Source organism: Choloepus didactylus, chromosome 4 (genome assembly GCF_015220235.1).
Source record: "Choloepus didactylus isolate mChoDid1 chromosome 4, mChoDid1.pri, whole genome shotgun sequence".
NCBI classification, from domain to species: Eukaryota; Metazoa; Chordata; class Mammalia; order Pilosa; family Megalonychidae; genus Choloepus; species Choloepus didactylus.
Window position 1 is genome coordinate 187,502,159 of NC_051310.1, and position 16,740 is coordinate 187,518,898.

The 16,740-nt window shown below is 31.8% G+C and overlaps 1 protein-coding gene across 1 annotated transcript in view; it reads right to left on the reverse strand.

The window, feature by feature from the left end:
• Positions 1 to 16,740, reverse strand: part of SOS2 (SOS Ras/Rho guanine nucleotide exchange factor 2) — a 104,589-nt gene that overhangs the window by 5,654 nt on the left and 82,195 nt on the right. The window contains 8 exon segments of the mRNA XM_037834970.1: positions 2,494 to 2,535; positions 3,046 to 3,307; positions 4,504 to 4,620; positions 6,441 to 6,613; positions 7,522 to 7,639; positions 11,938 to 12,100; positions 12,247 to 12,366; positions 15,219 to 15,441. Coding sequence (XP_037690898.1) covers positions 2,494 to 2,535; positions 3,046 to 3,307; positions 4,504 to 4,620; positions 6,441 to 6,613; positions 7,522 to 7,639; positions 11,938 to 12,100; positions 12,247 to 12,366; positions 15,219 to 15,441 — 1,218 coding nt within the window.

A 16,740-nucleotide genomic window follows, 5' to 3' on the forward strand; every position in this document is an offset into this window, starting at 1 on the left:
CAGTTTTGGAGAGGTTAAGTTTGAGATTCCTACTAGATATCCAAATGGAGATGTAGAATGGTCACTAAATATAATATATGATTTTCTTATCATATAGAAAATGTATTTTACTATCATTCAAATAATGTCTAGAACTGCTGGTTCTAAAATTGCATACTAAAGACATGTACACCACAAAACAACAAGGAATATGAGAAACAAACACAAACTTCAATGAAGCCAGGAACACTTGAATCTTGAAACTACAAAGCATGAAGGCAGACTATAATACATTTGAAGGAGACAAATGGAAAAGATGAAACCTAAATGACAATGATACTGACAAGCAGCAGCAAATTTGTCCCACAGAACCAAGGGAGGGCTCAGAAGTTACAAGCACTCAGTACAATGGAAGGCATGGGAAGAAAAAAAAGAGAAATTGATTAAGTCAACATATGGAGCAATTAGAACTCCAAGTCCCTATTCCTACTTAGTGAGGCCAGGCAACAGTCAGGCAACTACCTCATTCCCACCCTTGTAGCAGACTGGAGGTTTTATTCACTGGAGAACCTAAACTGCAAACTTGGGGACACTAGTAAGATGCTGTGCTGAAAACAGGGATTAATACTAAAAGTTGAGAGTTCAAGGCAGGATTTTCAAAATCCTTCTTTGGAGAAACTAAACGGTCCTAAGACAAAAGGCCAAAGGCCTGTAGATACGGACATTTGGGGATTCCCTCAATAAAAAATCTCACCACCCCATCATTCCCCAGTGAAAGCCACAAGTCAACAAGCTCTGTCCAAAAAAAAGAAAAAAAGAAAAAAAAAAAAAAAAGAATTGAGAATATAAGGTCATTGCGAGAAGGATTTTTGTCTACTTTGTTCACTGTCACATTTCTAGCACCTAGAATAGTGCCTGCACATATTAGGCATTTAGAATCATTCACTGAATGAATGAATGGTATTGGACTTCTCAACAGTGACTATGGAAACTAGAAAACAGGGGAGAAATGCCTTCAAGAATCTGAATAAAAATGATTTTAAATTCTATACCAGCCAAACTATTAACTATTAAATGTATAAGTACATTTTCAGAAATGCAAGAACTCATAAACTTTATATCCTATGTATTCTCTCTCAGGTAGCTGCTGGAGGATGTACCACTACCAAAATGAGGAAGAAAATCAAGAAAGAAAACAAGGAATCCAAAAAACAAGGACCCAACACAGGAGAAAGGTGATGGGAATTACTAGGATGACAAAGAAGAGAAGTTCCAGAATGAGAGCTGGGCCAGGGGCACAGAAAGCAACCAGTTCAAACTGAGCAGGAAGACAAAAGAGCACCAGAGGAACTGGTTTCCAGGTTAAAAGAAATAAACAAACAATTGATTTGACCTAATGGAAAACTGTACTGTGAAAGGGTGTAGAAAGATTGAGCAATGGGTGTCAAAAAACCCTAACAAACAAACAATACCCCAAAGCATTAAAAAGGCAGGACAGAGTTGTACAAGAAAGGAAGCATAATCATAGTTCATACTACACGCCTTAGCAGTGAATAATATTTACTCCAAATGTAATAAGTATATTAGGCAGAGTAGAGGGTGAATTTCTCAACTACCATAATAAGAAATCAGTAAATACTGTCTAAAATTAAAGAATCAAGAAAGAACAGTATAAGCACATCATTTAGAAATGTAAACTTGTTGCTGGAGAGCAAGATAAGGGGTGGGGAGACATGGAGTGGACATGTTAATTTCATTTTAAATGATTCGGCACTATATGCCTTTTAAACTCTATGCGTATATTACACTGATTAAAAAAAGTCTATAATTAAACATTTAAAAGACAAAACTTAATTTTCTTATAAGACAGGGACTGTTTTGCTACTGCTTAAATTATATACATTTTACTATGCTAGAAGTAGAATTCCTCTAGATAGGGAGAATTATTCCTGAAGTGGCTATGTTTCATTTTGGGTTATTTATTTTAAACAGTGATCACAGAGAGAAAATTCACAGCATTTATGTTATAAATGATGATCAAATTAAAACAGTAGAATAGTGCTTTACTTAGATATTGCTTTAATTAAGACAATGTGAAGAATTAAGTGATCGAGAGCTAGCATGGGAAACTGATAAACATTTAGTATATTATTCCTCTGGGAAAACGACTTGGAAAGGGTGGGGAAGAGGAAAGGCAACATGAAATCACTGCTTACTCTGTGCCAAGCAATGTGCTAGATACCTTACAAAGTTATCTCATTTGATCCTTAACAAGTTTAAAGATGTTAAATAATTTGTTCAAGGTCACATAGCCCCTAGAAGACAGGTTGTAAAATGATGAAAATTAACTATAAAAAGCTTAATTGGTACAAACTTGTAAGCAAATAATTCAATTTATTTATACAAATTTCTTTCAATGTTTTTAAAACCAAAAACAATCAAATAAGAAATTTAATCAACCTGATTATTACCTTTACAAGTATCTCATTAGAATCAACTCAACTTCTTACTTACTTGAATGTGGCAAGAGTACTGGAGCAAAGATGCTATTGCTGCCTATGGGAATGAGAAAAAAATTAATTTGAAAAGGAAAGTAATATGTGTGGTTTTATTTTTTAATTGTTTGCATAAAGTAATAACATGCATACAGAGCACAGAATTTTATCATTATCTTTTGCCATGTTAATTAAAAAAAAAAAACCCATTGCTCTCTATACCTGGAATGTTTTTCCTTTCTTAGCATAAGTAGTTTCCTCTTTATAACAGTCTCTTTTTAATTTCCCTCATGGAAGTTATCTGCTTGTTTACTTATTCATTGTCTACTGACCACTTTAAAGAGGTTAGTGTGGCCCAAAAGGTACTAAATAAATATTTGTTGAATGAATAAATTAGAAAATAATATGTATAAACAACACACAAATGATTCTTTACTCGTTTCAATCACTATTTTCCCATTTAGATACCATTTATCACACTAATACAGTTTGTAAAGGATTCTCTATTTCCTTAATTTAAAATATGAGAAGAATTATCTAACACAAGATTCCTTTTACATCAAGTACTTACCACAGGAACTGTTGAGATCTACATCTAAAAACACACTAAGGTCTGAAGAAGCAGATACTGGTGGAGTTGATGGTGTATTTGGAGAGGTTGGTGCTGACGCTGTTGATTCAAGCTCAGTTTCAGCAATCCGACTAAAGCTTATTTTACATGGTTCTCTTTCTAATGGCGTTGGATGACCTCGTAAAGCGCCTGAGGTAGAGCCATGTCGGCTTGTATTTGGCCTTATTCCAGGAGATTTTAAGGAGAAAGTTGATTTCCTAGGCTAGGAAAAGCAAGCATAATTAACTTTACTAACATTTGTATGCACTTTGTTTTTATAATAGAGCTACCTTGTTAATCTTAAGGATACAGTTAGGAGAATACAATAAATCCCAATCCAGAAGGACATCATGTAACATTCCACTTTTTGATTTGACTAACGGACTTGAATATAAGTAAACTTCTTTTCACACTGTAGAAATAAAATTCTTGAAATTTGTGTGAAAACAGCTTTAAGATGCCCCTAAAACACTTGAACACAAACTCTTTCAAATCATCTATATGAATCTTACAAATATTTACTAGGGACATAATTTATATAACATATTACCCAAGGTGAGTCAGGGAAAAAAGGATTCTTTTGCCTTGTAATAAATTACCAATTTCTATAACGATTCTTTAAAATCTTTGGAGAAAGTTGCTAGCATTGCTTTCCTCTCTACCTTTTTAAAAAACTCGAGCAGTAGTAACCTAATGAAAAGAACATGGAACTCAGGTTCAGAACACCCAAGTTAAAATCTCAACTCTGCTAATTTATATCATACAATTGTGGTTAAGATGAGATAACCTGAAACTACCTGGCTCTCTGCTTGGTTCAAAATTGGTGTTTTGTAAGTGTTCTTACTTCCTTCCATACCTTGCTTCACTTTTAGCCACTTAAGAGTTGGTTTTCCACCACTTCTTTTGCCACTGCAAACCTCAGGAGTAACAAGGAACCATAGCAGCAAATTCTAGTTAGAGAGGTGGGCCAGTGGCAACCGTGGATTACAATGCCCTAATGGTAGGAGATCTGCTCAAGTACGAAGAACTACGGTACATCACCTTCCTCTTTGCCAGGTCTTTCATTTCCTTTTTTTCTATCCAGCTATCTGTGATTTCTGGTTCTTACTTTCTCTCTCACAGTTTCTGCCCTAATACTAGGAGGGATCAAAAAGTGGATGAAGAAATAGGAGAGAGAGCTTTTATGAAAAAGCTGACACTTTTCCCCACAGTATATATAATTTTAGAAATAGTATATTACTATAAACAAAACAAAACACCTAAAACCAGTAATTTGATTAAATTTCAATTTTAAGGGAATAGGTGGTTACACACTGAAAATATTATTTTTAAAAATAAAACAATAAAAAAAATTTTAGAGGCATATTCTTATGGTCTAAGACTGTATTACTAGCTATAGGACACAAGTAATAGACTTACAAATCGAGGTGGCTGTTTGCAGTTTCGGGGTTCAATTTCTAGTGACTTGTTGAACAAATAATCTGTAAACTCTTTTTCAGATGCACTTCCCATGGGGTTAAGGTTTTCAAAGAACCTCTGTAATTAAACAAATACCAGTAAATATATATTTAGATCTTATTAAAACTGTTTATTTCATTAGTTTAATACAAAAAAAATTACCAAATTAAGAGATCATAATGTATGAAAAGTCCACAAGGATTGCTGATTCCAATCTCTCTATTATAGTATAGTATCATATAGTATAGTAGAGTAGAGTAGAGTATAGTGTAATTTCTATGAAAGTTGCATATTCTTGTCTTAAAGTTCTATTAAGAAGATGCAGACTTTCATTTTATTACCATCTTAATGGGTTATCCCTTAGTTAACAACATTATTTCTACTCCTTGTAACAACAGAATGATCACCATAAGAGTAAGTTACCTAATGTGTTTAAAACAGAAGTATAGTTATAATCCACAATGAAACACTGATAGGCAGAAAAAAAGTGGAGATAAACTGAATTAAGTTCTCTTCAAAAAGTAATTTCAAGAATAATTATAAATAAACTTATCTGTATTAACCTCTACTAATCTTTTTTTGTCTTCATCAAAAAATATTTTCTTCATCAAAAAATATTTTCTAAGCTTAAATTTAAGTTTTTAAGTAGAAAATTTAGATGATTTAGCAATGTGCAGAAAAAGAAAAAGTAGTCTCACTACCCAGGGATCTCATCGTTAACATTTGAGTGTTAGAATATCTTTCCAATGTTTTGCTACAGTGTAGATGTATATGAATACATGGATGTATACATATATTACTTTATTCTCCAAAATTGGGATCACACTACAGTTATAATTTTTAATCTTTCTAATTTATAGTCAATGAATTTTTCCATGTGATTTACTTATTTTATAAAATATAAATTTTAACTCTATTGATTTCCAGAATCTATTTAACCAATCCCCATATAAATCATTGTCCATATAGGTTATTTCTAATTCTTTGCTATAATAATAATTCTTAAGCCCTTGTTCATAATTTTTTTCTATACATTTCTGATAATTTCCTCAGAAAAATTTCTTAGAAGTGATTTACTATATTTAGTTTTATGTAATTTTGAAGTGGTTTAGCACATATAAAAATAGGTACTGGGCTTTAGCTTTAGCAGCAAACAAAATGAACTTTAGAAATTCTAGTATTAAAGCCATCCTATCTTTCAGGTATTCTGCCAATTTCAAGAAAATTACATTACTCCTCTAACAATATTGAAACATTTGTTCTTACATTCTGGTTAGTTAAATTAAATCATATGAGCCAACAGCAATTTAAAGATTTTTAACATAAACATAATGCCATAATTTTCTGTTTTAGAAGGTATCCCACAATATTAGGGCACCACAGAATGAATATTATGAACTATCACTCAAAACAACATCAGCTGATAGAATGTCAGAAAACTCATCTTTTGCTATTCTTATATACCACACTTTCCACCCTTTCCATATTCACAGTGTTCTTATGAGGAGATTAATTTTTTAATATTATATTGGCACATATAAAATATCTAAAATGGCCATCACATCAATGATAGTACTAGTAGTGGATTTTCTTTTTATTGCAAGGACATCAGTAGACTTCTGTTCCATTTTGTCATTCACTTCTTGGAAGTGTTATTTGAACCAGATGCATAAAAAAGCAATACTCTCAAGAGAAAGTACCTAATGATATTAATCACTGTAGACTGTTAGTGCAGAATATCTAGTATTTAACACTGCTACCTACTGATTAATTATAAACTCACTATATTATTTTCATAGCAAAATAAATAGCATAATATATGGTTATTTTATTTCTTAAAGATCACACAGGATTTAACATGTTCTCTCTTAAAGATAAGCAAAAAAATATGTATTTACCCTCATATCTGGTTCTATCCGTAAACAGTAAGGTTGATTCTGATACTGCTGAATTTCTCCAGTAATTTCAGCTACTTTCCTTCTCTTACTGAAGTTGATTAAATCTTTCCCTTTCTTTTTTAAAAAGTCATTATTTCCTTCTTCAGTCTTCAGAATATTTGTTAAATATATTCCTGGTAAAAAAAGTATTTAAAGAAAATAATTTAAAAATTGCTTATTTAATCAAACATTTGGGGAAACAATTTATCTAGAAAAATTGAAGACATCCATATCCTAATAATCCATCCATGTTATGCCTAAGATGTTGTCTCTACTAACCTTAATCATTAACTCTCCATTAAGAATTTTTTAACATGGAAATAATTTTTTTTTTTTTAATTAAGGGTTAGAAAAGCTTAATTTCCATTTCTTCAACTAATAGCCTGAAATAAAAAGGAGGACTCATTTAGAAAGTCTAAATTGTAAGTGTTAAATCTATTCTAATGAAACATTTCAATATCTGATTATACATATTGAATGCCAGTAATCACAAGTGATAACTTATCAATAAATTAATATTTAATCCAATTTTGGATAAGACTACAGACTTAGAAACTAATTCTGTTTTCCAAAAGCCCATAATTTAGACAGAAAAATAATTATTCTTCACTCTTGGACAATAAGAACATTTTCAGTTCTTTTTTCATGCAAAATTGATTCATTTAAATCAATAGTTCTCAAACCAGAGCAATTTTGCTCCCCCAGGGGATATACGGTTATGTCTACAGACATTTGGTTGTCACAACTTGGGGGGTGCTACTAGCATCTAGTGAGTAGAGTTCAGGGATGCTGCTAAACATCCTATACTAGGTAGTATAGACAAAATATTTTTAATCCTTACAACAACCTTATGAGGTAATTATCAATCTTCATTTTATAGAAAGGAAATACAGAGTATAAATTTTATTTATCAGGACAGACAGCTAATAAAAGTGGATGAGCTCAGATATAAAATCAGGTCAATCTGCCTCTAAAGACTGATCTCTTTTGGCTACAACACAATCTCCCTCAACATAGAATACCTATAGTTATATTAACTTACCAAAAAAAGGCACACAAGGTGGATTGATTGACTTAAGTCTTACTAGGTATTTTTTAAAGTGATCTTGACTTAATTCCACAGCTTCATCTAAAATTCTCCGTTTTCTTTCTTGCAATGCCTTTAAAATACATAAATTGAGTATAATTTAAAAATAATCCAATCATATTTATAAATGTAGAGTTTTAAATATCATACAAGTTTGCAAATATGTGAGAAACTATTTATTCTTATTAAGAGATTAAGCAGTATTCTTTTGTGTGCTTACATCTGAAATGACTTGTCCTATCTTTTCTATAAATATAAAAATAAAACCTAAAACCTTTGTTTTTTCTAATGTAAATTAGAGGATTAAACAAACAAATTCTTCCTCTGGACCTTGCTAGTTATAATTCTGACTAAACTCAGGATTTCAAGTTACTGCTAATAGCTATAGAAGAGGAGAATATAATCCCTCAGCATTCAAATATTTTCCCAGTGAAAGATCTTTTGGGATGGAGGGTATGGTTTGGGGTAAGGAGGAAAGGCTGTGAGAGGGAGAGAACAATTGAACAAAAATTTTGTAAACCAAGAAAACAGAGTCATTTCTTTTTATATTTCATTATTATACATACTGTTTCTTATTGAGAATTAATTATTTTATTTTTAGCCTGATAATGCAGCGAACATTATACTTTATGGAGAACCACTGAAAGCATTTCCTTTACATTAAGAATAGAAACGATGACTGTATTGTAACTTTTATACAATATTGTCAGAAGTTCTAGCTTGCATAGACAAAAAAAAAAAAAAAAAAAGAAATAAAGGATTAGGATTGAAAAGAAAAAAAACCATGAGGATTCACAGAGTATATGATTATCTATGAAGAAAGAATCTACATATAGAGTGCTATTGAGAGAATATAGTCAGTATTTCTGGACATATAACCAATATGCAAACAACAAAAGCATTTCTAGACATAGTCAATTAAGAAAACATAATTTAAAAAATTCTAATATAAATCTAACAAAAGAGATATAAGATCTCCATCAAAAAACCCACAAAACCTTATTAAACTAAATAAATAGAGAGAGAAACCATGTTAGTGGTAGGGAAAACTCATTAATGTAAAAATATCAAAATTTTCACTAGATTTATAGATCTCATTTATAGATCTAATGCAAGTACTATAAAGAATCCCAACCTTTTCTTCTAAAAGAAGCTTAAACTGATTCTAAAATTTATATGGAAGAGCAAAGGCTCAAGAATAAGCAAGACACCCTTGAAAAAGAGTAAGATTGGTGGAGACTTGATATACTATACTTTATCAAGAATTAGTATAAAGTTATAGTAATTAAGACATGTGACACTAGCACAGGAATAATCAAATGGATCAAAGGAACAGAGTAGAGACCAGAAACAAGCCCACATATGGAAACGCAATGACATAGCTGGCATTGCAGATCAATGAGGAAAAGCTGGACTTCTCAATAAATACATGGGAGCAACTGGGAATTCATATGGAACAAAAAGTAAAATTTGACTATAACCTCACTACATACTCAAAAGTCATTTCCAGGTGCATTTAGGACTTGAAAGAAAAAACAATAAGAAAACAGCAGAGAATCTGTTAAACAGGACACCAAAAAGGAAAATCATATAGGAAAAAATAAGTAAGTGTGACTACATTAACAACTTTTGTTCATCAAAAGGCATCATAAAAAAAGGTGAAAAGGGTAATCTCAATCTGGTAAAAGATATTTATAACACACAAAACTGACAAAGGATTAGAATCCTGAATATATAGAGAACTCCCAAAAATCAGTTAAAAATTTTTTTTCCACAGGAAAAAGTACAAAGAACCAATAAAAATTGGAAAAGATGTTAAAACTCTTTAGAATTCAGGAAAATAGAAATCAAAACCACAAGACTGGAAAAATTTAAAGGACTGAAAACATCAAGTGTTGGTGAAAATGTGGAATACCTGGAACATATTTCTCTTAGGAGTTTATATTGGTGCAACTACTTGGGAAAACAATTTGACTTTATCTAGTGAAGCTGAAGATATCCATATCCTATAATCCAGTAATTCTACTTCTAGGTATTTATAAACTTAGAGAAATTTGCATATCTGTCCAGTAGAGTATATATAAAAAATGTTTACAGAATATTGTCAAAAATAGCAAACAAATGGAAACAACCCAAATGATCACTAACTTAAGAACAAATAAATTTTTGTAAATTTATTCCTTTAATATTGTACAGCTATAAAAAAGAATAGACTATAGCTATAAAAACAAGATGGGTGAATCTTAGGAATTAATTGTTGAATGAAAAAGTCATTGAAGAATTATATTCATATAAAATTAGAAACATGCAAATTGTTTAAATATACAAATAGTAATACCATAGAAAAAAAGCAAGAGAATGATAAGCATAAAATTCAGAATGGTGGTTGGCTCTGAAATGGCAAGGAAAGAGATGGAGCTGGGGAGAGAGACCTAACCTGGATGCCAAGTTTATAGGTATTTTTTGTATTTTTATAACATACTTTATACATATTTTATAAATATTTTTCTGTGCCCACTATTTAATAAAGACTAAAAAAAAATCTAAAGCTTAACTTCTCAAAATGAATGCACTACCGCAGAGTTTTATAGAATCAGGAGAATTCAAAGCATACATATCAAGTACAATATAGAAAGCAGTTTTCCCTCCACTCCCCTCTAATTACAACTTGCTGAAAGAACCAATGTTAAGGGAGGACTATGAATCCTTCAACACTCTTCTCAATGCTCATGCAACGCCATTACAAGTTTAGGGATTGATCTGTTTTGTTATATTAAAATTGAATCAAATTTTATGCATTACTCTGAAGTTTTCTTACTGTTTTTTTTTCCCTAAAATATCATATATATTCTTCCAAGGCAATACATATAGATCCAATTCATTTATTTTCTAATAGGTAAACAATATTTCACACTATGGGCATAAGATAATTTATTCAATCATTCTCCTATTGATGGACATTCAGGTCATTTCCTGTTTTCTGCTACTAAAATTAATGCTGCAGTAACTGTATCTTTGAACATGTATAACTTTATAGTCTGGTGCTTTCAGTTCTATAGGATTTGGGGTACAAGAATATGGCTATTTTAAACTTTAACATATATTGCCAGATTACTTTTCAGAAAGACTGTAAAAATTCACATTCTCAAAGGCAATATATTTGTATGGCTGGGTTTCTAACCTTTTATCCTTCACTTAGGCACAAAAGCAAAGGAAGATTCAATAAATAAGAAGAGACATTTGACTAAAAAAGTTATAAAACTTCCATATGTTGAAAACATTATAAATTTTTTTAATTAAAAAATCAGATAAAATGAAGACAAAAATATGGGCAATATTTGACTGTGTTGATGTCTTTAATGTATAAATCATTTAAATCATTAAAATGTAAATACCCAAATATAAAAATGAGAGAGAGCATGAACAGATAAATCATTAAAAGGAAATAAAAATGGCCGATACATTAAAATAGTTAACACAACTAGTTATTGAAAAATTACAAATTAAAAATGAGAAGAAAGGATTCTCCCCATGTTTATCATTCTTTGACTATATTCTAAAGGTAGTAAGTTATTTGTATATTTATGTTCAAAATCCTTTGTCATTTACTTCAGACTACCAATCAGAATACCATTAAAAAATCCATCAGAAACTTCACGTGTTGGTTAAATTTATGTGTCTGCTTCGCTGGGTTATGATATCTAGTTGTTTGACAAGCAACCACTGGCCTGATTGTTACCGTGAGGATATCTTATGGATTTAAATAATTATTCAATTGATTGTATCTAAGGCTGAAGACATCTACAATCAACAAAGGAGATCGTTTTCAGCAATGAGGGAAGTCTCATCCAATCAAGTGGAGGCTTTAAAGGGGGAACTGAGGATTTCAGTAGTCAGAAAGAAGAATTTATATCTCTACTTCAGCCAGCCATCTTCTCCTAGGGAATTCATTGAAACCTTCATCAGAGTTCCCAACTTGAAGTCTGCCTTATGGAATTTGGACTTGCCAATCCCCATGGTTATGTGAGGCAATTCCTGTAAGTCTCACAATTTTTAAAAATATATACATACATATACACATACAGACATATATTTACACATACACACAACATTTATATTCTGCCAGTTCTGTTTCTCTGGAGAACCCTAATACAACTTCATTATATTTAGATAAAACACCCACATTCTTTGATGAATCCTAGGCTTACTAGTATATATTGATGTATTTTCTAATATTTTATATTACTTTATTTACAGGAATAAAATGGATTTACAAAGGATTTACTTGAAAAGATAGGTAGTAGAAGCAATCTTTTTACATTAAGTTTATTTCCCCCCAAATGGATGAAATATTTACAGCCTAAAACTTACCTCAAAGGTATGGTCTAGTCTGTACACTGACACTGAATTTACTGCACTGACTATCTCCAATACTCCATTGAAATTATTCAAATCTTGAAAAACTTGCAAAATTTCTATAATTCTACTTAGCATTGCCACCCGTTCTTCAAAATTTTCTGCTTCCACAATGCACCTAATTAAAAAAAATTTTTTCATAGCTTAGAAAACAATGTTTTCACCTCACTTAGAAAACAAAAAATCTACTTAGAATTTTAGCTTCAATATTACTTAATATTATGATTATTAAAAAAATAATATGATAGAGTAAGTAAAACTTACTTCTCAAACCAGAGGGTGAGATTTGTGGTATGGCGAATCATTTTTAATAAATTTGGAGAATTTATTTCTTTATCTTCCTTGGTCCACACACTCCCCACAAGTTCAGAGGGCTGGACTTTCCTGTGGAACCAAAAATAATGCAACTTAACTTATAAAGAATTCATATTAAAATTATTTTAAGAATCTTCTAAAACTTAGTAAGAAACAGTGTATTAGCCTAACAGATAAATGGGCAAAGACATGAACAGGTAATCCACAGAATAATTCACCTGAATAGCTGCAAATATGAAAAAATACTCTATATCTCACTCAGAGAAAGGAGCATTAAACCACAATTAGAATTCCTTTTACACATCAGACTAGCTAAATTCTGATAATACTAAGGAGGAACAGATATGAAAAAAACAGGAACGCTCCAATACTAACGTAGTAGTAAAAATTGATAAAACCGCTTTGTAAAACCATCTGGCAGTATTTACTAATACCGAAGCTATACATATTAGATAACCCATAATTCTAGTCATAGATATATACCCTAGATAAACTCTCACACAAGGTTATAAGGAAACATTTATAAGAATGTTCAGTGAAACACTGTTTGCAAGAGTGAAAAATCTCAAACAACCTATAGGCTCATAATCAAGGGACTGGATAAACTGAGGAATAGTCAAACAATGGAATACCATACAGCAGTTAAAATAAGCAAACCAGAGCTATATGCATCAACTTGAACAAATGTCAGAAATAATTTAAGCAAAAAAACAAGTTGCAGAATAGTTCTTTAGTATATAAAGTTTTAAAATTTGCAAACCAATACTATATAGCTTATTAATATCTGGGTATACATGTCATTATAATTTATAAATAAATAAATATTTATGTATATAGCTCTCTCTATATATGTGTATGTATATGTATCTATATAAAAATTATAAAGATATACATAATTATAGTAAACACCAAGTTCAGGATAATGGTTATTCCTTGGGAGAAGAAGGGGAAAAGGGCTAGGGAGAATTACATGAAGGATTTCCATTCTATCTGTAATGTTTTTATTGTTCATGAGCACTCATTATATTATTTTGTATAATTTTTGGAATGCCTGAAATATTTAATTAAAAAAAAATCACTGAAACAGAAGAGCAGATTAAGACATTGTATAGAATGAGTTAGGATCACATAATTAAAAAAATTGACCAGTAGTGACCCTGCATCATGTGACTGAAAGCCTTCTGGACCAAAAGAGGGAAGAGAAATGAAACGAAATACAGTTTCAATGGCTGAGAGATTTCAAATAGAGTTGAGAGGTCATTCTGGAGGTAACTCTTATGCATTATTTAGATATCCCTTTTTAGTTTTTAGTTTACTAGAATAGTTAGAAGGAAATATCTGAAACATTTGAACTACAGTCCAGTATCCTTGATTCTTGAAGGTGAGTGTATAGCTATATAGCTTGTGTGGTATATCCATGTGATAGTGAAAATCTTATGGCTCATACTTCCTATACCCAGTGTATGGACAAATGAGTAGAAAAATGGGGACCAAAAGTAAATGAATAATATGCGGGAGGAAAGTTATGGGATGTTTTGGGTATTTACTTTTATTTTTATTATTATTTTTATTTTTTGGAGTAATCAAAATGTTCAAAGACTGATTGTGGTGATGAATGTTCAACTATATGATGATACTATGAACAACTGTTTTACACTTTGGATGACTGAATGGTATTGGAATGTATTTCAATGAAAAACAAATTTTAAAAAATTGACTAGTAACATTGCCATCAATGTCCTACATACTTAACTAGTCTTAAAAAATAAAAATTTTAATCAGTAGATTGAGGACAAATGGGTACTTGCTAACAGTTTCTGAAGTAAGTTTTCTTAAGGGACTATTATTTAATCAGAAATTTAGTTTACCAAAAATATTACCCTAAATCAAAGCTGTCAGTGTTCTATGTATGTTACCCTTTTTCCATAATACAAATATCACTTAACAAAAGCATTTCTATGTCTTGAAGGCAGGTCCACAAAGAGTTAAGTGCTTTTTTTTTCCTGATGTCTATTCACGTAATAATCACTTTATGAGGAAAAACTTGATTCAGTACTGTTTGCTTCATTACTGAAATAACAAGTCTCTTCATCCCTACTGATCACAAATCCTACAACATAAACTAAACAGCCTGAAGTGCAAATTATTTAAAATATAACATGAAGCTCTGAATCAGATGCTGACAACCTCTGATGTGTGTGCTAAAGGTCTGATTCCAAGTGACACAGCCAGGGCCAACCAGAAGCCCAATTCTAAAGAAGACAAAGTTTACCTCTGGGGCCTTCCTACAGTATCCATTAACATTAAGAGTATATGTTACTTTTCCCTGTGTAATCCCTTTTACAAAATTGGCTGCTAATGAGGATAACTTCTTAAGGGTATTTGTATTTCAAAGGGGGTTCTGGAAGGCAGAAAAAGTTTTGATGAGATGATACTGGGGGGGCTGGGGTTTGACAGAGGACTGTTACCTTCAAGGCTTGTACTCTTCACAGGAGCCTGGACTGTAAATGTTAAGAGAAAGCATGTCTCTCTCAATATTCTGTTCACTTACTTGCCAAGAAAGAGCTTCGCATCCACACTGACTGACCTGGCTGGACCACCTCAAACTAAAGTAAACTGAGAAAGTAAAAGGAGTAAGAATGGGGTGGTTAACGAACGTGGTTGTTACTCTACTGTTATTAGTCTTCTCTCTGCCACTCCTCTTGCTAATCCCTAAATCTAGGCCTCAACAGTGAAATGTTATAAAACATTTACCCGCAGGACAAACTGTAATTGAAAACTCTGCTATGAGCTTTCTTCCAAGATCATGAGAATAGATGAGGTATTTTCACGCACTCAAGAATTTCAAAATGTTTTGAAAATGTGTAGAGGTATGTTCAAGGCTTTTGAAAATAGAGCAGCAAATTAGTAACTTTGTCTACCTGTAGAGATCAGACTCCAAAAGTGTCAGCTGACGTGCAATTTCTATTGGATGAAGGGTCATGAGATCAAATGTTTCAAACTGTGCTGGTCTGCTGATATGCCATTCAATTGGTGGAGGTGGACTTTCAAAGGTAATATTATGGCTTACTCCATTTGCCTGAGCTTGTTTTCTTCTCTTAATGATCTTAGCAATTGATTCTACCCCATTTCTTCATAGCCTTCCTGGAAAAGAACAATCAGACAGAAAGTCTTACTTAACAACACTACTGCAAATCTTTGTATAATATCTAACTTTTTATTATGGAAAATTACAAACACATATAAAAATAAGCCAAACATTATAATGACACTCTTTCTACCCTGCCAAGTACTATCACTCAGCTTCAACAGTTATTAACTTGGTCAATTTCTGTTTCATCTAACCCCACTCATGCCTTATCCTTCCATTCCCTAGGTTATTTTGAAACAAATCCAAGATTTTGTATCATTCCATCCATATTTAAATATGTACCTCTAAAAGTTAAAGACTCATAATTAATAACCATACTACTATGATCACATATAAAAACTGCCAATAATTCCTGAATATCATGAAATATCTAGCCAGTGTTCAAATTTCTCTGATTGTCTCACAAACGTTTTCTTACAATTGATTTGTTTGAATTAGGATTTAAACAAGATCCACACATTACATTTAGTCAGTATGTCTCAAGTATGCTTTAATCTATAGATACCCCTTTATCTCATTTTCGCTTGCAATTTATTTGTTGAAGAAACTGAATTCCTCTATCCTGTAGTGTTGCCCAAGCCTGCACTTTATCAATTCCAACCCTGTGGTATCATTTGCTGTTTCTCTATAATTTTCTGTAAACCAGAGTTATAGAGACCTGACCTGATTCAGGATTAATTTTTGACACAAATGCTTGCTAAGAATACTTCTAACAGGAGACATATGAAATTCAGTTGCCTCTCCTTTTGTGATGTTAGAAGCAATTCCTGATAATTGCCTAGACTAATTATTTTACCAGGAGTTGAGAAATGGTGATATTCTATCATTCCTTCTTCATTTATTAGTTGAAATAAGTCTATAGAAAGTTTCCTTTATCAACTATTTGGTTATCCTGAGGTGTAACTCATATAGGAAAGGCAGAATAAATTGTTCTTTTCCTTTATTTATAGTGTCAAAATAATGAGCTGGTTCCCTGGCATCCTTACAAAGAAGACCAATGGTTTGTTGTTTTTGGTTGAATTGTCATTTAAATTCATGATTTAAAAAAACATATTTGATGTGTTTCAACCCACTCCAGTTATTCTTATTCACGTTCAACTTGCCTCATCTTTGGTCACTGGAAACCTCTCCTGAAAACTTTTGTCATGGCCCCTTTAACAGTGTCTTTAACTTCTAGTATGACAAGACGTTCCAGGCTCAAATAATTTAACACATCGTGCCCCAGACTTGTAATCAACTATTTTCCCAATGAGCTCTGGTTCCTTTTAGTGGGAAAGGGCATTTCGAGACAA